The 23,765-nt window shown below is 40.1% G+C and overlaps 1 protein-coding gene across 1 annotated transcript in view; it reads left to right on the forward strand.

Moving 5' to 3' along the window:
• RELN (reelin) overlaps positions 1 to 23,765 on the forward strand; it is a gene marked incomplete at its 5' end in the record, with an annotated part of 276,672 nt that overhangs the window by 187,255 nt on the left and 65,652 nt on the right. The window contains 7 exons of the mRNA XM_083859081.1: positions 4,395 to 4,587; positions 7,056 to 7,168; positions 13,652 to 13,789; positions 14,429 to 14,615; positions 18,326 to 18,531; positions 21,214 to 21,385; positions 21,744 to 21,944. Of these exons, the coding sequence (XP_083715207.1) occupies positions 4,395 to 4,587; positions 7,056 to 7,168; positions 13,652 to 13,789; positions 14,429 to 14,615; positions 18,326 to 18,531; positions 21,214 to 21,385; positions 21,744 to 21,944 (1,210 nt within the window). The remainder of the gene's footprint in view (positions 1 to 4,394; positions 4,588 to 7,055; positions 7,169 to 13,651; positions 13,790 to 14,428; positions 14,616 to 18,325; positions 18,532 to 21,213; positions 21,386 to 21,743; positions 21,945 to 23,765) is intronic.

Below are 23,765 nucleotides of genomic sequence, written 5' to 3' on the forward strand. Positions count from 1 at the left end.
ACTTTATTACATCAAGTGTATTGGTTGTACTGAAAGGACTCTGGAACACTTTAAAATGAAGTGTTTGATGATGTACATTAATTCATCACGTCTCCAAAATGCTCATATTCAGGCAAAGTTTTGAACCAAATGTGTCTGGAGTATTACAGGCTATATACAGCCACTTGCTGAAATTCATTTAAATATTGATAGGGATGCTAACACTATATATATGTATGTGTGTGTGGGTGTGTGTGTGTATTCATCTGGACACAAATAAAATAGCTTTATATAAGTAAACTGTCTTTGGTCAGATTTCAGCATTATGATTTAACTCAGTGTAGCAAATGGCAGAGTGTCCCACAATCCCTGGTGAAGCCTGGGGCAAGACTGTAAACCTGTCTTGTCATGAACTGTCTTTATGGAGCAATGTCATACAGTGGTCCTACATCAGCTTGGTAGTTTACCAGTGTCTCAAATGTTTTCTCATTTGGAGTAATTGTTACTCTGTAACATGCAGAAAGTTTCTTTTAGGTAATTGACTTAACTATATTAATGATGTTAATACATTTAGGAATTATTTGGCAAAGCAGGTATGATGTGATGCAAAAAGGCACAAACATCCCCTGCTTTTGATGGAAGCAAAGCTGTGTCTGGTGTGAGCTTTGGGCCGTTGTGTCAATATTTTCAGTCAATGCAGCTTTACAAAACAAGCTGCATCCATGTGGCTTTTCAGTATTCCTAGAAGTACCAGCCTTGAAAATACTGCAGCTCTGGGGATCTCAGAGCAGTTTGGAGCAATGCAGGTTGGCTGACATTGACTGTGATACCGTTCCCAGAAGTACCAATTAGCTGGCAGTGCTTGGAGGGAGAGTGATTGTTCTGAGGGCACCTATGGGTATTGTGTTCCTGTGCCTCTGCAGGTCTAATTATACACGTGCCAGAAACCCACTCACAGCAACAAATTTATACAAAAATGAAGCCTCTGCATTCTCATTTCTGAAGATTTTTTAGTTAATTATTGTTACGCCAGGGATATTACTTCATCTTTTGCAAACTCTGGAAAGGTATTCCAGCTGTGTGGCTTCCAGAACAAAGAAAACATTTGGTATTCCAGCAAAAGAGCATACCCCTAACCAGGTATGTGAGAGATCTGGAGAGCAAAGAAGTGACAAGTAAGGTGGAGCCCACAACTTTAATGCTACTTGTGTTCAGCTAGAGGCAAAACATGGATGATAAAGGACTTTGTGTACCTGTAATGTGATTTCCTTCCCCAAAAAGAGCTTCTTATAGAGCATCACATATTGTCTGCATCTCAACACTAGCTTCCTTTTTCACATTTCTTTAATATGCATTTTAAAGAGCTGGTTTGACATTTTAACTTACTTAATATACTTACTTAATATACCGTGTACAATATCCAGTGGCTAAGCTACTAAATTAAAATTAATACTAATTTTAAAATATTTTAATCATTACCTGAATGCTACCAGAAAGAAAATATTAGAGTTTAAGACTTTTTTTCTCTCATTTTATTTAGTAGTATGTGTTGCTTCGCGTATCTGTCTCTCAGGTCAGCTCAGCGTCAGCTGGGCCACCCTGCTAGCTGTGATACGCCCAACAGTACCTTTGCGTGGGTCTTGGCTCCGCAGCACTTTTGCCTTAGCTGTCTCGGCCGTGGTTTGAAAGAGGGGACACTCCGGAGGCTCAGGGAGAAAAGGTTTTATTCGGGTAACTCAGGGGCAGTCCCTGGTTCCAGGCCTGTGCCTCTGGGGAGTGACCCCTGGCCTCGGTTACAGGGGGTTTTTGTTCCCCCAAATCTCAGGGGTGGACACCAGTTACCAGACCAATGAAACAAGGCCAGGTGGGTAAGGTCAAAATGCAATACACAACATTAACAAATCAGGTGAATTTGGGATGTGGTCTTGTGAGACCCACCAATCCCTGTCAGACACCTCTCCTGAAGGTTCTGGGGCCTGGGGGATGGTGGACATGTGGGGAGAAATACAATGGGATGGGGGAAAATACAATAGGATGATCGAAACCCAGGGCAGAGGATTAGAGTTGTCTTGGCAACTCTTATCAACCTCTGATAAGCACAAATCAAGACAGGAACTTTACCAGGCTAGGGTTAAAGTCCAAATCACATCAAACCTACAACTAAGAAACTTATGATACCATTCCAGCACCCCCACAAGTATGGAATAAAGGGAAGTTTGTGAAGACAAGGGCAAAATGTAACATTTAATTCTTTGCCCCTTTTTTCACTACAAGTCCTTTACTTGTGTTCTATTACTTTGGAAAGACATCTTCTGGTCAGATGTTGAGTTTCAACTCAACTCAAATTGTTGAGTTTCAACTTCTTTATTCTGTTCAGATAAGAGGTAACTGTGATGTGCTGCTATGCCCAGATTTTTGTGTGCAATGCCAAATCCTCTTCCAAAGCACTGCTACACATAACTTTCAGCTGATTACACTGCACATGTTTGACTGACCTGAACAGCCTGATTGTATTGGCACGGATTTCCAACAGGGCTTCAGCCTATGTCAGATCAAATCAGCTTTAGCTCTTAAATTTGTGGACTTTTGTCATTTTATAAAATATAAGATAAATTCAGAAGAAAAATAAATTCAGGCATTATCCAGACTAGTCCTTCTGAGATGCATTCAGACCTAACCACAAAGCCACAAACCATAGGCTGCCAGCTGGACTGCTGATGGGTGTACTTTATATCCTCTTCTCCACTTAAAATTATCCTTCCTATTGAGAAGGAAAACACTGACAACACCAACTGAAAGGGCAAACAGTTCAGATACAGTTTTCCAAGACAATTTACTGTCTTGTACTGCCAGTTGTCCATGACAGTACCCTTGTCCCCCCACAGTGAAGGGAGTGTCCATCCACAGTCACTTTGGGCTGCTGAGCCACAAGACAAAGTGAAAAATTTCATGTAATGTCATGAACTGGATCATCCTTTAGGAAATCAGGTCACAAAAAGTGAGGTCAGAGAGTAGAAAGCAGCCTGGATCTTAACTTATGCCAAGTAACAGAAATTTGATAATGACAAAACTAATGTCAGCTTTCAGTAATTTCTTCTAAAGCTTTAAGGTGAGTTGCTGACATTTATGGCTTAAGTGCTCTCTCTGGGAAGGACTTTATAGAAAACAGTGTAGGTCAGCGAATTAATTTAAAGGAGTCCTAAGTGACACTGACTTGTATTCCTTGTCCTCACACTGACTTTGTCGTGACCTTGAATCTTACAGGAGTAGAAGCTAATATGTTCTACTGTATTGTGTTTAAAGATTCTGATTTCTTATTTAAGATAATAAACTGTAGCTCAGTCAATCATAAGAGAGAAACCTTGAACTATATTATTCTTTTCATCACCACTGTATTGAATGTAGCTTTTTTTTTTCCCCATGGTGATTTGCAGTGATTTTCTTTAAAGAGAGCCAATCCCTTTTCTAAACTGCTCCCATTTAATAATAGTCTTAGAAAATATTGAAGCTGAAAGGCCTATAGTACTTCTGAAGACACTAAGTAAACATCTCAAGCTAAGGAGAGGGAGGTAATTTTCATTCTATGTGAACTTCCATAAAAATACTCTATTTTGAAGGCTAGCGAGCAGGATTCAAAGTTTGCTGTTATTACTTCTTCCTTATGCCTCTGTTGCATTTGAGGTTTTGAATTTGGTTGTTTCCTTTTTCCTTTGACTAGTGCATAGAAGAAAAAAAACCTGCATTTGAAGTAAAATTACCTTGGAATTTCAGACTATAAACTCTACTACTATGTATGTGATAACTGGGTACCTTGCAATATGTATGTGTATATGTGTATTCCAAACACTACTATTGTTCTCCAATCCACTGGAAAATATAACTCTTATATCAGTACATCCTATAGAAAAGAAGTCAAGAGTAGAAGATTAATTCTGAAACAAAGTCAAGGGTCAGTAAATGAACTGCCTAAAGGATCACTTGAAAATCAATGAAATGAACAGTCTATGCAATAACAGTATTTTAAACTAGATTCAGACAGAGTATTTTAACTGTCCAGCATTAGAATGAAATTACAACTCTGACTGTGGCACGACCTTAGGCAATGGACACTCCAGGGGAATGAACTTTATTTATATTGTTTCTTCCTTATGTTGCCCTTTGCTAGATCCTAACTTGATCCTTAATACAAAGACCATACAGTAAGAACTAACAGAATAATTCAGTGTTTCACACTCTGGGACCATCCTGGTAATTTGCAGAAGTACCAGCAGAAAGATTCTCCTGTGCATGGTCTCATCCCACATGCCAATCTACAGAACAAAGAGGCACCACTGTATTTAACCCAGAACCATTCATAATGTTCTTTTTCAAATTATTTTGGGAATCCATCCTGATTCTTTCCTTACATCTCTCAGTTTCACAGGAGATTCAAAGCTAGCCTCGAGCATGCGCTACGTGGAGACCCAGTCTATGCAGATTGGAGCTTCATATATGATACAGTTCAACTTGGTGATGGGCTGTGGTCAGGCCTTTACTCCTCATATGGACAACCAGGTGAAACTGGAGTACTCCACCAACCACGGCCTCACATGGCATCTTGTTCAGGAGGTGAGCCTGGCAGTGAGGACATTTGTCTTCCATAAACTCTGCTTTATACAAAGATAGTCAGAGATACACTTTTGGCATTGAAATGTTGAAATGAAAGATGTTTTCCTTTTTCATCTTTCAATAAAGAAATGCTCAGTTATAATCAGTCAAAATTACTAATAGAGGTATTTGACTGTTCCTTGTAATATTTGGGAGAAAGATATCTGAAAGCCTCAAACACAAAATTGTGACAGGAATGGACCAAGGCTGAGAAAAAAATCGGGCCACAGAGCTACAGGGTAATGGCTGAGATCTTTCCTGTGCTATTGCTTTGTTTTTCTAAGCAAAATGCATCTACTGTTTCCTGGAATTTAAATGGATAGAAATTCTTTCTGCCCTTGTGCGCAGCCATTTCGTAAATGGAAAGCACATTCCTTCAGGGGATTGTAATGTAGAGCCTTTCATCTCCCACCCCTGGTTCAAACACAGTCCAGGGCTGTAATGACCGGCTGTTTCCCCCACTCTGCTCCAAGTGCAAAGAGCAGCACTGGCTGCTCTGTCCCCGGGTGGCTCAGGGCTGTCTCAGCACAAATGTGAGCAGCACATTTGGCCAGAGTTCATGCTCGTTTTCCCTCTTAGATCGAAAGCTGGACTTTCCCTGGCCTCGGGGTGAACTAACTAAGGTCCTTTGGCTGCCTCTGAGCAGGTTCAGAGGGTGTCAGGGAATTGCCTTTTCCCTGCCTGCTCTGCAGGCTCACCAAAGGATTTGTATGTCAAGTTCCACACCTCCTATGAGCAATTGAAGCTCTGCCTGGTTACCCTAGCCATGTTGTGTTTTCCACATTTACTTTGGTAAGCACAATAAAGAAACAGCAATAAAAGAATGTTTAAAGTTTGGAAACCCAAATAATGATTTCTTGCCTTAAACAGAATTCAGGGAAAGCTATAAATCATATATTTCAAACACTGTTCATGTCTTTTATGCTTAGCAGGCATCATCATGGTGCCCAAGAATAGTTCCTAGCAGTGAGTGTTTGGGATTGGTGCTTGCCATCAATGGAAGATGAGTTGCCTTCAGATTTTAGTGCTTCTTTCCTTGCTCAGCAGAGCTGAGTTCAGAGAGAACTTGCAGCCAAATCACTTTCTCACACCACCCAGGCTGCTGTGATAAAAGAGTATTTGTAGTGTATTTCAAGGACATAATCTGGAAAATAAACAAAACACTAATTAATTAAAATGTTTGAAAATTTTGTTTGCTTTGTGAGCACTGATCAGATCTTGTTTTCTACAATCATTATGGGGAGATGAATCAAGAAAAAGTGTTTGAAAATTGCTGAAAAGGAAACTAAGCCTTTAGAAAATCTAGTTGAAAAAAAAAAGCAAAATAAGGTCTCAGAAGGTCTCAGATCTTCATTTAATACTCTAAAATATTTGAGCAATAAATTTCTCTGTAAAATAATATATTCTGCCTTTCTTCATATTTAATACATAACCATTACTGTATAACTTAACTATATAAATATTCTTATTTGCCATAGTTTTTGTAGAGAGTCACTGCTTTATTATTAGTTTCAGAACAGTCAAAGCAGGCTACTTGCATGAGCAGGTGTCTGTTCTCTTGCCCAGTACCCTTCATGGGGGTGAGCACAGCAGTGACCAGTGAAATACTCTTGGGCATGTGGAGAAGCTGTGCTGTGGCAGGAAGAGGCAGAAGAGACTCTGAATAGGTACCTAGAAGAGGATCACACAGATTTGTAGTAACTACCAAGCGCTTCATTAATACCTCATAGGCCAATTTTTTGAGTCCTGTTCTGGCAAAATATAAATAAATAAATGGAATATTGCAAAAAATTAAGTAACATTGGAAGGGCACTGCTAGAAAACAGTAAGAAGCTGGGATAATAGACTTCATTTATATTTAACATTAAAAAGATGTGACAGTGATCATATTTTCTGAATTTTAAAAAAGAGAATTTGGGAAACAGATGTCAACAGAAATCTGAATTAAATGCAGAAATAGTCCTGTCTGCTTCTGCTGCTGCTCCCCACTGCAGATGGAGGGTGTGGGGCCAGCCAGCATGCCCAGACAAAGCCCCACAAGTAGGTCTCTAAAATGACTTTTATAACAGTATGGAGGTCACTTTCACAGACTTATTTCATAGTGTCTTGCAGCCTTACTTCATAGTCCATGGTGGATGCTGGGGTGAAGATAGTAAAAAACAAAGAGATAGACATACCTCATGGAGGAAAGCAAAACATTGCCTGTCACAAATTCTAAACTTTTAAAATGGATTCGTATGGCTTTTTTCCATCCTCAATTGTACTACTGCTTTCCTGAGAAATTTCTCTGCATCATGCCAGGATTTTTCTCTTCTGGGTCTTTCACTCCAACATCTGGACCCAGACAAGCTCCTGGTTCTGCAAATGTTTGTTTCTCTTCCCAATTATTCCTCTACATTAAATCTGGTTTTGAAATGTTTTATTTTAAGGAATGTCTTCCCAGTATGCCAAGCTGTCAGGAGTTTACATCAGCAAGTATTTACCACTCCAGTGAATTTACTCAGTGGAGGAGAATCACCGTTCTTTTACCACAGAAGACTTGGTAAGCATTGACTTCTTATCTTTAAATTTTTTGGAGTGGGGCGAGTGCAGACAATTTGTCACATCAGTTGCTGTGACAAAGACCAAGTCTTCCACAGGTCGTACTCAAGCCAATAGATGGGGTGCCAGGGCTGACCCAGTTGCAGGTATTTCCCATAAAATGCATTCCTTACATAATTAGAGGATGAAATGTTGGTGAAATCAACAGAAACTATTGTTTAGGATTGTTTTTAACACATACTCTGACTCTCCTAATAAAGTTCAGACTTTTCAAAAATAGTTGCATTTGTCTATAAATGCCCTATTGGAGGAAGGATTTATTTGGATTGTTAATTTTTATTTTGCACATTCCTTATTGTTTACATCTTCAGACCAAAGCCTTGTATAAACAATAACTAATTATTCATTTCTGGGAATTTTTTAACTCTTGTTGCTTTTTATAGCATATCTTAAAAACTAATACTCTCTCCTGCAATAAAAAAGAGAAACAAAAATTATCAGAAAGCCTATTCATCTTGTTGTAATCAAACTTGATTTGCCTCCCCTAAAATTTTTATTTATTAACTAAATTGTTTCTTTCATTGTTTATTTTTAAATCTTTATTGTAACATACAAATAAAAAGTTGTCATAAATCCCAATAATCTTCAGGGCATCCTTCATCTGAGGATTTAATTATTGCAATTAGAGCCTCATTTTGATTATGTTTGACCTGAATCCATCACAGCAATTGCAATGAGAGCTTGCTCAGATTAATACATCATTGTATTTCCCCATCCTTTTTCATTATTTTTTTTGCACTCTGCATGGCCTCAGCACAGCCTATTTCCATCAGCCACACCACAATGATACCTTCTTTCAACACACTGGACCTTTTTATTTTACAGCCAATATTCAGAATTTCCTATCTCTAGGCAAAACATCAAAGACAAATATTGAATCCTTAGAATATATCATATCAGATAATACCAAATGGTGCAAGTAAGTCTGCAAATAACTGCTTTGTAGTTAGATTATAATGTAGTATCTTACATGCCATTATGTGCCACCATCTGCAAAATCTATGGTTCACATAGGCACCTAGGAGTTTAAAAATCTACAGCTTTTTTGGTTACACTCTAAAGTAGGCTGTAATTCCTAATTTATAAAATACATACTGTACTCAGAGTTATTTTACACTGTGTATTTGATGATGATCCAATGTTGTGGCCCTCTTTTTCTTTAGGATCTACTAATTTTTCTCAGCATATGAGGTGACAGAAGCTTATAGTTCCATTTTTATTTAGGAGACTGTAGGGAGAAATTATGAGGAAGTAATAGCTGATTTCCTGTTCTATGCTGTGCACAAATCATAAATATTTCACACTCTGTCTTGTATCTGAAGGGATTCCCGTCTGTTAGCAGAGTTTTGTTTGTAATTAAGGTACAAATTACCACTGAAAATTTCTTTGCTCTTCATAGAACGTTTTTTCTGTGCTGTGTTGTGCTATGGTGTTATCAGGGTGAAGAGGAATGGTGGCTGCATGTTCCCCACCAAACGCAATCCAGCACACTACATGCATCTCTCTCTCACCACTTTCTCCTCTTTTACATTCCTTTCCACTGGCAAAGACCAGGCTATGGGCTCAACAGTTCCTTTGGGTTGAGACTGGGAGAGGATTTTTTACAGGTTTTTAGAGCAGGCGTGTAAGCAGAGAGCAAGTTTCTGCCTTTTCAAGACCTGGGCATTATTGGTGACAATTTGATGTGCAGCTCTCTGCTGCCAGCCCAGCCACACAGAGAGCATTGTTCTGGGTGGCAGGTAGTGAATATGTTCTGCAGGGCTCCTCTTTGGGGTGCCCTCCCTCCTTCTCCTATCCCTTCCCCACCTGCATCCACTGCCACCACCACACAGAGGCAAAACCGCATTGATGGCCAAGAAGAACAGTGCAGAGGTGGAGAGCCAGGTCTGCCTTCCCAAAACTGGGGTGAGAAGAAGAGATCACTGGACCTTCCTTCTGTTTCAACCACACAAGACAAATGCTGCCAAATGCACAGCCTGCCCTGTGCTTACTGCACAGAGAAACAAACACCTAAATGAGGTCTCAGGAATGTCTCATTAGCCTTGTGGCCCTTGGTGGCCTCGGCGTGCCCTCACACCCCTGCACAGCCCTGCTATGATTGCTGGAGCTTTTACCCCTGGATGCACAGCTCTCAGCTGAGGGTTTGCACCTTGGGCATGTGTGTAGTGTCAGGCTGTGGCACTGTGCTCATGCAGCTGGAAAATTGTTCATAACAGCACCTATTTCTCTTGTAAAACTTTTTGGGTGTGCTGGTATTTCTGCAGATCTGTAGATGTTCTGCATCTAGCAAGCAGGAGTTGACAAGGTCCCCTTGTTATGTGAGATTTGGGATGGTAGAAAATCTGCTGCAAGAATGAGACTTGTACTGAAGAAATGAAATGTAAGCACCTGCTCACTGAAATTGTATTGTACTTGAACTGAACATTTCTAACACTGATGAAAATTAATTTCAGTTTTATGCAAGGCATTTACATATGAACAGGCTTTAATGAGATACAAGCAGCTGTCAGTTGCTGACTTCATAAACAAATCAACACCTAATGACTGAATGAGAGCTTCAGGATAATTGGGTAAATGTAATTATGGTAACTCAGACGGTAGCAAATATAATTTTATCAGCCACAGATTTGCATTAGATCATTAAGGCTTTTAATATCAGGAGGGAAGGCAGTGATTTTATTTTAATTCACATATCAGAAAAATTTTATAACAGAACATCATTTCACTCGCAGTACTTCTGGGACATGATTTCCTTGTGCTTATGCAAAATGTCACACAACAAAAACGACTTCTATTTGACATCAACCCTACTAAGATATAATGTCATTAGAGAGCCAGATTGCTTCCCAGTAACATTAAAAAAATATGGAGAAACTATGAGGAACTAGGGAAGTTTATTTTGCTTTTAAGAAATGTTTTCAGAGCTCCTCAGTGCTGCACATCCCATTTCAATAGATGTCCAAATGGTAACTGTCCAGAAAACCAGTGTTTTATCACTGAGAACGCAGCTGACGCTCATCTCCTTATTCTCTTTTCTTAATTAACATGGCTTTTAAAATGGTTGATTACCATTTTTAACAGCATAATCCTCTTAAACTGTTGTTACCTTGAGATGCAGAGCAGCCTTGGAAAGCTTTCAAAAACAGCGAGCAGGACTGGTTTTTCAGCAGCATTGCGTTTGCAATTTTCAATTCAGCCTAGCGAACATTATCCCTCATTCAGGGAGGAATCTGAATTCATAGAGTTTTCCCTGCCCACAGCTGTGTGACAGGGGCATTGCTTCCCACAGGACAGGAAGGTGAGGGCAAGCCCCTTGTACCTTGCAGCCTGGGATTGTCCTGGCGGCAAAGCTGTCCCCAGGGGAGAGCTGTCTTGTCTGCAGATAAAAATAGCTCCTCCCCAGCCTCCAGCTGCTCCACCCGCCTCCATTTGGGCCACATGTTCCCCTCCAGGCAGTAATGAGCCTCCTCCCCTCCCCTCGAATGAGAGAAACAAACCTCCTGCAATCACTGGGGCAACTTCTAAGTAACAAGTGGAGCTGAGTGCACCTTTAGCTTGATGTGCAGCCAACATCTGGAACCTGAGGAGGCAGCTGGAGCTCTGCACCTGGCAGGGTGGCAGTCCCCTGCAGCAGGAGTGGGACAATGAGACTCTCCAGGGAAACGTTTTGGTCAGGTGAAACCCACAGGATCCCCAGGAAAGGGCTGTCGGCTCTGGTGCAGCTCTTTGGCTTGCCATGCCCTGGGAACAGCCCCAAAGCAGAGCTGCACAGGGATCTTCTCAGCTGGGGCTCCAGGGGCTGTGCTCCCCTGGGCACAGAGGTGTCCTCTGTCATTGCACAGGGCTGGGCTCTCCCCATTGTTTGTGTAGGTCAGAGTGAGCCTTGTGCCCAGAATCAGCCCTGATACACCTGCACAGCCACCCTTCGGGGTCGTTTGCCCACTAAACAGCCAAGGGAATGCCATACCAAGCTCTATTTGGGGGCACCACCGCTTGTTGGGCACTATGAGACTTCCTTCCATGGCTTGGTGAAATTGCCTCTGTATCACTGTAAATCTCCCCCAGTTTGCTGTAAATTCCTCGGGGCTGCAGAGTCTCACACCCCAACTCCACCCATGCACCCTCCCTGATGAAAAACAGAGATGCTGGAACACAATGCTCTCCCTCCTGTTACCTGGAAAAATAACATGACACAGTTTTACTGTGCTGGGAGTTCACAGGGGGTGTGTTTGCCTGCTCTAACACCGTTCTTTGGTTTCAGTACGGTCATTTTCCTCAGCTCACATTAGAGTTAACACCAGTCATTACGGCTCTTTCCAGAGCCTGCAGCCTCTGTCAGGGCTCTCTGTGGTGCCATTGATGTGAACGTGAACCTCAGCACCAAAGTGATGTGCTGACTTCAGAGCACTCCAAAAATAAACAGTAAATAATTGCGGTCAATATTGACTGCCCATTGTGCCTACACAAGCTTAGGAAGTCCTTAGTGTGCTGATTACTGGTATTGTACACTTTTAATGGATAATTCATAGCTCTTGTAATGTAACCCATCAATGCATTATATCCTGAGGGAGTATTTAATCAGCAGATTTGCCCCTGCAGATTAACTCTGAGTACTGTAAAAATGCTTACAGTATTTGCAATATCAAACACATACTTAAAACAGGCAACAAGGGTCATTTCAATTAAAAATCAAGCCCTTGGGCAGCTTCACTTGTTTTTTAAAGAAACTCAAGACTGGTATTTTAAAAATTTATCCACACATGTACCAAACTTCTCATATGTGCCAGAGTGGCTAATTGCTCTGCCACTCTGCCCACTTCAGCTGCACAGGCCTGCTCCATTCATTTTTTCACATCCATACGTGTGAGCAGGTGGCTCAGCCACCTTTACAATATTCATTTTAATAAGTCTTATTTTACATAAATTATTGGGGGTGGGGAAAGGGCTTTGTATCTCACAGTAGAGTAACAGCATTATATCCTGTGCCATCATAAAGTAACCATATGGCTCAGATACAAGCTAGAAAAGAAGCTTCTAATAGGAACTGCCTGCTTCTCATCCTCAGCACCCCCAGCCAGCTTTTGGCAGACACAGGCCTGTCCCATTTCAAGACTGGACTTTCAGTTGTCTTCAGTCAGCCTTGCTTTCCCTGTCCTACCCCTCTACAACAATGCAACCCAGCCTCAGTGCCCACATTGCCACCATCTCCCCTTTTTACCCAGACACTGTGCAGCCAGCACAACCCCTTTTGCTCCATCATGATGAACAATTTCCCATCCTTGTTTCACTTCACACGCAAAGTATTTTTCTTAATCTCATTCTGACACAAGCATGGAGTGGAGAGTCTGTGTGTCCCCCATTTGGGAGAGGCCACCAGCCAATGTCTGTGACCTGCTGGACAAGCACAGTTTGGCAGGGCAGCTTTAAAAGGCTTGATGATGACAAAGATTGCTTTTCTCATGATTCACTTTTTTCTGCAGCTTTGGTTTTTGAGGGTAGTGGGTGTCAAGCTGGGTTTAACTTGCAGGAGTCATTCCCATGGAAAATGTCAATGTTCCATTGGACAATCTCCTAAAGGGCCAACAGTAAGCATTTTTTAATGGATAATATTAGCTGACTTCACTATTATAAAGAAAAGCTGTTGAAGATAAAACTATTTAGAAAGGAGAAGCTAAAACAAGGCTTTGTGCTTGAAGAATATTACAAATATACAGAACTTAGTTAGGCAAGAAATTTAATTTGATGATTTCCCACTACAAACATTGGGTGTTACAGATTTTGTATTGTTGGCCAAGAGGAAGCTATTTGCAGTGTGGAAAAAAATAGGTGTGATGAAACAGGATCTTTGTCAAAAACTTGTACTCTCAATGCCACCAGTGATTTGTGAGAAAAATCTAATTTAGAATCATCCTGACCAAAAAAAAAATATTTTGAAGAAAAAAAAGTGAACTGTTGTTGAATGGAAATAGTTGGTATTCACTTACGCTTAAGAACTTTAATAATTTTTTTAATAATAAATATCAGGAGAAACCTCTTTAGACAGTTCATGACCAGTTAACTGTGAAGAAAAATATAAAAAACAAAGTCATGCCCTAGATTAACCTTCTGAATTTTGCAACCATAACACAATAAAAATCCAGTAATATTCATAGCTAGGCTTACCTTAAAATAATGCTCAAAATCCCTGCAATGACCTCTTCCTCAGAAATGTTATCAATCACTGGAAAGTCCATTATACAGTCCTGTGCAGCAAGTGGCATCATCTAGAAAGTTAATTTGCAAGAATCTATCTTTGACTGTGCCAGCCTTTGCAGCCTAGGCTCTGATTGGGATACTAACTTCATTTTGTCTTCGGTTGCATTTTACCTCTTTTCCTGCCATTCTGTAAAGAATCAGAAATGAATGCATTGTTATTGATTTTAAGGTCCAGTGCCACCCGTTTCCGCTGGAGTCAGTGCTACTACACAGCCCAGGATGAGTGGGCCTTGGACAACATCTACATTGGCCAGCAGTGTCCCAACATGTGCAGTGGGCATGGCTGGTGTGACCACGGCGTTTGCAGGTAGGCAGTCCTCTTAATAATGCTCTCCTGATACTTCAGGTACCCTACTATTTTCCATGCTTTCCATTTCTTGGCTGTTGTCCTTATTTTTTGATTAAACATTAAAAAAACCAAAAGCACCATGAGGGGTTGACCATTCAAGCAGTATTAGCTGCAGCTGCTCCACAGCAACCCGTCCAAGAGGCCTTACCCTTGGCAGATCCAAGCACTGGAAGAGCTTCCAGTGGCACAGGGCTGCCCTGCTGCAGGTGTTCTGGTGGCCCCTCCAGCCCTTTGCACAAGAACCCCAGCTCAGGGCCAGAGCTGCTCTGCTGAGTCAGAAGGATGCCAGGGACCAGCTCAGCTCTGTTGGCAGCCACTGTCAGAATGGGTGCTAAACCAAGGACACAGACTGCTACTCCATGCCAGCTTCAAACTTTCTGGACACCACAGCGTTGTTTTTTGTTGTTTGTGGGTTTTTTTAAGATACAGGGTTTTCCCATTTTCCAGTTATTTCAGTTTGTTTCCACCGTACAAAACTGCAATCCCAGAATAATTTGTTATTTCACATTGAATTTCATAAGGTCAGTGCACTACCTTAACTAATTGTTAGTGTCAAATAAAGTCCTTAAAATTTGTTATGTTTATACTTCCTTCCAGGTGTGACTCAGGGTTTCGGGGTACTGAATGTCAGCCTGAAAATCCCCTTTCTTCAACCATCATGTCTGATTTTGAGAACCCAGATACCCTGAAGACAGAGTGGCAGGAAATTATCGGGGGAGAGATCGTCAAGCCTGAGGAGGGCTGTGGGGTCATCTCATCTGGCTCCTCACTCTACTTCAACAAGGTACTGCAGAGGGCTGGGAGACTGATAAAGGCACACATTGTAGGTTTCTGTGGAGCATAATGTGGCTGTGTGGCAAAGAAAAGGGAGGTGGCAGAAAGCTGCATGCAGTATTAGAAGTGTGTTAAATAGCACAGCTGTGTTCTGCAGGTAAAGAACAAAGCAATCAAAAGAGATAGGAAAAGACACATGCACTGTGTATTAAAGAAGTAGCAGCTGTAATGAAAGGTGGTAATTTGCCAGTGTGGTGGGAAGTGTGTATATTCACAATGTCTTACTTGTACATTTTCTTTTTTAAGACTCAGCTCGTAGCATCCAGCAGCTCCCATTTGTTTCCTCTGTGCTGTCCTGGGTAAGAGATGGGGAAAGGTTGGCTTTCCAAGGGACAAGCAGCTTAATTTTAGGTCAGGAACAAAACTATTGAGAAAACTCATTTTTTCAGGCTTTTAGAAAATGGTCAACCTGAAGGAGAATATTCTTTTGTATAACTTGGATACTTTGCAGACAAAAAAAAAAAAAAATAGAACACGAAAGAGATATAGGGAATTCTGCTAATTAGTAGCAATTATAACTAAAATAAAAAGAGGTCTTTATGACCAGACATAAGGTTATGCTTCGTAATCACAGATTTATTTTTGTGTTGTTGCTCCTCAGGTCTAGTACTGAGGTTTGTTTTGTTCTTAATTGAAAGGAAGAGTATAAATGCAGCTATGTGCTTCTCTTTTAAAGGTTTGATCAAACTGCCACTGCTGTCATGGGAGCCAGATTAGTCCCAGAAGAATAACCCAATATGCAATGCTGTGTAATTGTGTGTTGTTTACCTCATTACAAAAATCTAACCCATGAAATAATTTTCAGCACTCCTACATAGTCTCACATCCAGCTCCCCTGGAAATAGAGCTTTGCACTGAAAATTTCGTAATAGACCAATCAGTATAACTGGCTAATTGTGATAATTGGATTTTTATACATAATTGTCTTCCCTGTTAGATGTTTTTCCTTCTGGCTCGGTTCCTTATGCCAAGTTTCTCAAAAGTAGTTTGCTAAATTAGAATTAACCTGCTATGATCTTTCTTCTGATTCCTGCTAAGGAGGAGTGAAAAACTCATTTAGAAATTCTTGGCTTCTTTCTATTGATCTCTAAGGGTTATGTTATCACTCATTTCTTGAGTAGTAGCAGTCTGTGTGCTGTCAACAGAAGGTGGCTTATTTAATTTCTGTTTAGATCTTTCTCAAGGTGTCTAGGGGCCATACTGCTAGATAATAAAAAAATATTTTTATAGTTGCCAAACAGTTCTGTATTGTTTTGAGGAGCTCATATTCACATGTCTTTTCATTTGCTCAAACAGACACTTTTTATTTGAATGTCTAATGTTTGCTACCATAATCAATTACTGCTGCCAGAATTAGTGTTGGCTTTGTTCTGACAAGCCTCTATCTTTTGTTTTACAACTCATTTTAATCAATTGTAGGTGTGTTCACAATTCAGAGCTCTTTCAATTAGCCCCTGCAATTCCCCTGAGGCTTTATGTCACTCATGCCCTCTCTCAATTAACCTGGTTCTGTGATTACCCCTTTGGCAGGCAGAGCTGCTGTGGGGTATAGATATGGAAAACTCACCTGTAATAGTTTAGAGCCTGATCTTGGCCCACTGCAGGTGAGGATGCTGAGTGCCCCCAGCCAGGACATACCAGCCCGTGGGACAGCAAGGCTGTTTGCATCCTTATTGCTCATTACTAGTTTGATATGATGGTGACAGTTTCAAATTCCAGGGTCTCCAATGAAGCTGTGAAAGCAAACTACCCAGAGATTATCAGTGTCACCTTGGCCAGCATTAGCCACATCTTGCTGCACCAGGAAGCTCAGGGCTGCATCCAAGGCTGAGTTCTTCTCACTCTCATGGCACCATCCAGGAGGGAATTCCTGTCTCAGATGGGAACAAACAACCAAATAAACCAAATCAACAGGAATAATTCCAAACTAAATCAGTTTGATTGTATCCTGTATGAGCTTTTTGAGAGTCAAAGGATTCTTCACAGGTTTTACTGCCTCATCATCAGTGGTATAAGCCAACAAAGCTTCAGACCTCCATGTATTCAGTTTCCAGAAGTCAGTCTCACAGCGTGAGGTGGCCTATTTGGTAGGGTCTAAAAATGAGCTCAGCACCCAGGCTGACCCAGCATACCAGGAAAGCAAAATAATCTGAGAAAGAAAACAGTAGTCATTTATCTCTGCTGTTTGCCCTCAGCTATGTAGAAAGAAGAAAGAAGCGATGAAGGGAACAGGATTTAAATTAATCTGTCACCTTATTAAAAAACACAGATGATATTTTAAATCTCAGCACCTAAATCTTGTTGCTTGTGTCCAGCTAGATCATGTCACTTGCTTACCTCAAGTTTGTTTGGAAATTTGTCATAAGGATCTTAAATGTACAAGTGAGAGAGAAAAACACAAATATTACTTAAAACATAGGTGTCATAACTTAGTCTTGGTTTTCCTTTTTTAAACCTTTTTATGCTTGGAGATGGACAGAAACATGTGTTTTTTAAGGGAATTAGAAACAGTAGGCATGATGACAGTCATGGTCCATTTTATGGGGTGGGGCCAGGTTGCAGCTACTTTAATAAATGCAGAAATATGATCCCTGCAACTTCTCTCCAGCTGTACACAAAAGGCTTTGCCCTACCTATAAAAGCTTGTGGCAGCATAATGCTGTGCTGGGGCAGGGCTGTGCCAGATGCAGAGTGTGCAGGTCACCTCTCTGGGGACACTGCTCTCATCCTGTGTCCTGCCTTGTCACAGGCAGCTTCATATTCCGTATCGGCACCTTGATGTGCAAGTCCACAAGTTCAGCCTCAAGCCCCAGGGCACAAAGGGAAGAGGGGTGTGGGATAATTTTGGTTACAATAAAAGGCTCTTAAAGCTTTTTTTTTCAGATGAATATGCTCTGTCTTCTGAATATGCACAGAGTGACCACATTGACCTCCTAAATTCAAAAACATACTGGGAAAAGCTGTTCACTAAAATTTCCAAGGCTATTTGTTTCTCTTAGCTATGCTTAGGTAAAGTTGAAACTAAATCCACACGTTTTAGTTGAGACACTCCTGATTTACAACACCTACTAGGAAAAGAACATAGTTTTGTATAGGAACAAATCTTATTTGGCTGAAGCATGAAGAGAAAATGCCATTCCCTGGTTCTTGTGTAGGAGATGGACTTCAAGCAAGGTATTATAGGAGCTGATTTCAGGTGATGGGGTAACCTTGTACAGTGCAAGATTTGACCAGGGAAATAAGACTAGAGAATTGGCCTTTTACTGTTTTATGCATGATCAATAGAAAGCTGAATACTTAAAAATTTAGCCCAGGTTGATTTAGGATATCCAGCACCTGCTCTTTGTCCTCTGGAATCACTTGGGACCACGGGGAAATGAAATTAAATTCTTGCATGGAAATTTTGTTGTGAAGTTGCATTGTGTGTTAAAATCTAATAATAAAGTTCTTGTGGGATCAAATCAAGGTGACATAAAGGATGGCCAAGCAGAATAATTGAAAGACAAAAAAAAAGCCAAGTTGATACAGAAGTCAGTGTCCTCCATGTTGTGTAATTTTGCGTGTAATATTCATCTGTGATGGATTTTAAATACACCTATTCATAGTGAAGGTGCCAGAATTAAGATTATTATTATTGTCCCTCTGTTCTTTGTATTGTAGGCTGGAAAAAGACAGTTGGTAAGCTGGGATTTGGACACAACATGGGTGGATTTTGTACAGTTTTACATCCAGATTGGAGGAGAGACTTCTTCGTGCAATAAACCTGATAGCAGAGAAGAAGGTGTGCTGCTGCAGTACAGCAATAACGGCGGGATCAACTGGCAGCTACTAGCAGAAATGTATTTCTCTGACTTCAGCAAACCCAGGTATAATTTTGGTCTAAATTAACCAATCCATATGGCATCAGCTTTTAAAAATATATATTTCTCAAGTTATGAAAACATGAATAATAATTTCAGGTTATGATGCTTAGAAGTCATCGTTATATAGAAAGTTTTTCTGGCTGGCACAGTAAACTCCTGTCACTAGGAATGAAAAATGCAATGAAAGTGGCCCTTAAAATCTGAAGTAAAATATAAAATTTCCTATGACTTTCCTTCCTATTCCCAAAGTAAAATTACCTCCTATGTGAAACATGACTAAAATACTAATATCTGCAAACATTAGCAAGCAAATACAGAACTTGCCCAAAAGAGGTGTAGAAATCTTTAATTTCCTCTGACTCTGGTTTAAGATCTGATGAACATGTATTAACGTCATATGAAGCAAAAGCTCCTTTAAAAAATATTTAAGGAGGAGAAGAAATCATGTTCAGCCTTTCAAATTTCCTGTCAGATACCTTGTCAGCGAAAATTTAAATTGTATTTGTCTGCATGGGTGTTAACATGATCTCTATTGTCTGTAGTCCATGTCTTTCAACATACAAATAATTTTATCTTCTCATCTTGTTATTTTGCATTGCAATGAGCAATGCTTTAGGAAGGACTTCTGTAACTTGGCTGACTGTTCTTTTCTAGACGTGATCTAGGCACTTGCAAGTATGAAACTCTTGAATTTGGAATAGAATAGAATAGAATAGAATAGAATAGAATAGAACTATTTCAGGTAGAAGGGATCTACAACTGTGCTTAGTTACTCCATTAAAGGTGCAGAATCAACATTTCCACTTGTTAAATTTTATCCCATGAATCAAGCCTAATGCTCCAATCTGTCAAAATTCCTCTGCAAGACCTCTTGACCCTCAAGAGAGTCAATACAAACCTCCCAGTTTGTTTCATCAGCAAAAGGGTGCATTTAACTCTTGCATCCAAATTACTGATAAATACATTGAACACGACTTCCCTAGGACTGAACCTGAGGAACACTGCTGGTGACCAGTCACCACATTCACTACAACCCTTTGAACTCTGCCCTTCAGCCAGGCCTTCTCCAGCACATTGGGGAATGTCCAGAGGTGGACAACTTGTCCATAAAGGTGCTGTGAGGTACAGTATGAAAAGCCTTCCTAAAATCCAAACTAGGGCTACTCCCTTCCCCTCATCTACTAGGTGAGTGCTTTGGTCTCTACTTGGTCAAAATTACAGGACACACCCAACAAAGAAGCTAAATAATGAAAGCTTCAATACTGGACTATCCAATACAATTTTAGACAAAACATTTGCCCTTCTGAGCAATGAAGAATTGTGGTCCTTACTGAACACAGCTATGCAGATTTATTTTTCTCTTGTTTCAAATGTGGTCCAGATCTCATTTTCCAATTCCTATTCTCCAACAGTAAATCTAGAAATTCTCTGGAAAAGAAATGAAAAAGAATTCCTTCTCCTCCTTCTGCCTAACTGGCAAGTGAAGCGGCATGCATGGTACAAAGAAAAAAGTGATATAAATAAAGAGTTTGTATGTAAAAAGGATTGTATGTATAAATTCATATATATATGCTGTCTGAAATAGGACTGGACAAGTAGCTAATTTTCTGTACTTTTTGACATAAGTATGATTAGGCTTGAAACTTGAACTTTTATTTAACATCATTTTTGTAAGATGATTTTTTGAATTGAACATAAAGCAAACTGAGCAGACCTGAAATTTTTTTACAAAGATCTGTATAGGAGGCCTGAAATATTTTTACTCAAAGAAAACTGCTACATAATCTATTGCATTGTAACAGAAGGATGTTTTTGTCTACAAATAAGACAAATCATCAGCAGAGAATGAGAATATAATTTTGCTAGCATATGTCACTATCACTTCCTGGCATCAGAAAAAAATTGAGACTTGCTGAACATGGATCAACTGAACAGTTTAATTCAAAGCTAGAGTGCTCAAATCAGTTCCTTATTGTCTTTGGCAATGTAGTAATAGAGCATAAAAAACACATTTTCTTAAAGAGTTTACATTCTCCACAGACAAGAAGAACAAAGAAAGCTTCTTAATATGCAGTGTATAACTAGGTATCTAGATATAAGGAAAAAGAGAATAATAGTATCATAGAGTCATTAAAGTTGGAAAACCCCTCCAAGATCATGAAATTCAACCTTCGACCCAACATCACCATCACCATATCAACTAAATTACAGCACTAAGTGCCATATCTAGGGTTTTTTAGAACACTTCCAGGGATGGTGACTCCTCGAGCTCCCTGGGTAGCTCAGGAAGGCCCAATGCCTGACCACCTTTTCAGTTGAGAAATTCTGCCTGTTGTCCAGCCTGAATCTCCCCTGGCAAAGTCTGAGGCAATGTACTTGTATCTCTGGGAGAAGAGACCAATTCCCACCTTACTACAACCTCCTTTCAGGTAGTTGTAGAGAGCAATGAGGTCTCTGCTGAGCCTCCTTTTCTCCAGACTAAACAACCCAAATTTCCTCAGCTGCACCTCATGTGAGCTATTATCTCACACCCTTCCCCATCTCTATTGCTCTTTGGGCACACAAACTACTGAGGACTTGTACACCTAAGATAGATGCTGGCTTTCCTGCCTCTTTTCCCTGCTGAGTGATACATTTCTCTCCAAGCTGTGTTCCCTGAAGTTCTGCTCCATTTGTGTTCCTCAGGTTTGTCTATCTGGAGCTGCCAGCTGCAGCCAAGACCCCTTGCACCAGGTTTCGCTGGTGGCAGCCGGTGTTCTCAGGGGAAGGGTACGACCAGTGGGCCATCGACGACATCATCATTTTGTCAGAGAAGCAGAAGCACATCATTCCTGTTGTTAATCCCACCTTACCACAGGTAATCAGCAAGAGCTAGCTGTGGGCATCCCCACAAAACAGGAGCTATCCTGTTAGAAGGCTTGCTTGAATAGTTTTCCTTGAAAATATTGTGTCTCTTTAAAGACACAATAGTGCTTGCAGCTGTGCGTCTCTGTGGGAATAACCTGGGTCTTTTCACAAAATTGTCAGGCTCCTAAGCTTTGTGACAGATGATGTAACTCTGCAAAAAGTCAAAACTTAAGTTTTGAAAATTAAAAGTTTTTGAAAACTATAGAAAATTAAAATTGCAAAAATTGAAAGCTCATCATTTTGGGAATTATTCTGAAATCACACTGCAAGGTTATAATACCTCTGGCTTTCCTTTTCATTTCTAACAGAACTTTTATGAAAAGCCAGCATTTGACTACCCTATGAACCAGATGAGCGTGTGGTTAATGCTGGCCAACGAAGGGATGACCAAAAATGAAAGTTTCTGCTCTGCCACCCCCTCTGCCATGCTCTTTGGTAAATCAGATGGAGACCGGTTTGCAGTGACCCGAGATTTAACTCTGAAGCCTGGATACGTCCTGCAGTTCAAGGTATTCCTTAAACATAATCTGAATATCAGTAAAACTGCCCTTAGCCAAAACTTGCAAGATGTCACTGAGGCCACAGTTCAAACGAACATGATAAATTAGACAATTGTGTACAAAGATGTGAAGAGCACAAGTATGAACCCATACAGAATAAAATGCCATCCTGCTTTCTAGAAGAATAGCCAAAACTTGGTGCAGGAAAGCATTTTTACCCCTCTGGAGAAGTTTTAAAGCTTCTTGTTCTTCAGCACGTTTCAGAAGTGGGTTGAAGTGACTGTCATTATATTCAAGTCAGTACTAGGAAATGTTACTGCACTGTCAAGCAAAAAAAGGATTTATCCCGTCTGGGACTTTGTGAGTACAAAAACTCCGATGTGGTTTGGATACATTTTTTTGTATTTTAAACTATTTAAGGACTTACAAGCTGCTCTGTACTCCAGTGTGGGTTTTTCATATAATTTACTTTTATTGTGTCAATGAATATAGGCTCCAATTAGCATTTTCTTCTCTAAAGAGCTTACAAAAATTTCAGTGGTCTGACAATACATCAGAATATGGGCTCCAAAGAAAGTGTATTTGCTTTGACAAGCTCTTGTTTCTGAACCCTAATCAAAATTTTATTGAGTTTATAATGAAATCCCATTGGTGAATTCTGGAAGTTGGTTGCAATGCAATTTTAATGAGCTCCCCACAAATACATGGTCCTTACATAATTGGTGGATACAGACACTGAATAATTTACAAGTGGAATTATTAAAAAGATCAGATGTTTACAGGCAGCTTTTCAAATATAATTCCCACAGTTCTATAAATAGGAAAGTTCGTTAAAAATACTGGGATTTGTAAAATAATCTAATTTCAACTAAAAATATGCTAATAAAATGCTATACAAACTGAGGGATTTCAGTACAATTTTCTTGTGAGTATTGCATGTAGGTTTAATTTTAAACTGTCTAAAACCCAAGGATATCTCGATACAGAAATACCATTTAGCCTGGAAAAGATGCTATTTGCCTCTTCACCACCATCCCATACTTCAGTGACTAAGTCTCCATTCTCTAGGTTTGGTGATCAACAGCAATCAAACAATTGTCTAGGTTAAAAAAACAAATCTGTGCTTAAAAATGTTTCATACACCTTCCATCACTGAAGCACTTGACAATGTAACATAACTATACAAACATAAGAATGTGTGGCAGAACAGTGAGTTCTTTATAAAGTTTATTATTTAAGGACTGAATTTATACTTTTTTTGGAAATCTTTTCAGCCTGCACATAAATGTGTTAGTCCTATTTGCATGCTTTCGTGAGTGTGTGAAATTTCCATTTTAAATAGCAGACTGGAATAATTTTGCATTGATAAGCTCAAAGACAGTAATTTGTTAGAATTATTTCATTTTACATGAATGATTTTGTTTTACATTTTACATTTTACAGCTCAAGTAGAATTTCTGCAATAAAATAATGAAAACTAGTATTTTTCTGATAGCTTGAAGAATGAAACTGAAACTTCAAATCAGCAGTTGATTTTGGTCTTGGCTGCATTCTCATTTCACATTTTAACATGCATTTTTCTTCTTAATCCACACTTTACTCTATTCTGGGGGTTCAAACTGCAGTGCCAACTCCCAGACATAATTCCTGCAAGGCCAGTTCCTGCAAGGCCAATGTGCTCAGGGCTAACCTGGGAGTCAGGCTGGTCCTCTGGACACACTGGGGCACACTGGTCTGCAGATGGGATGGACTCCAGAGGATACAGCTCTTTCCACTCCTGGGCATGCAGGTGCCTGCACAGAGTTTGCTGTTTGGGACTTGCTGTGCACA

This window comes from Zosterops lateralis (genome assembly GCF_965231275.1).
Source record: "Zosterops lateralis genome assembly, chromosome: 4".
In the NCBI taxonomy this organism is placed as follows: Eukaryota; Metazoa; Chordata; class Aves; order Passeriformes; family Zosteropidae; genus Zosterops; species Zosterops lateralis.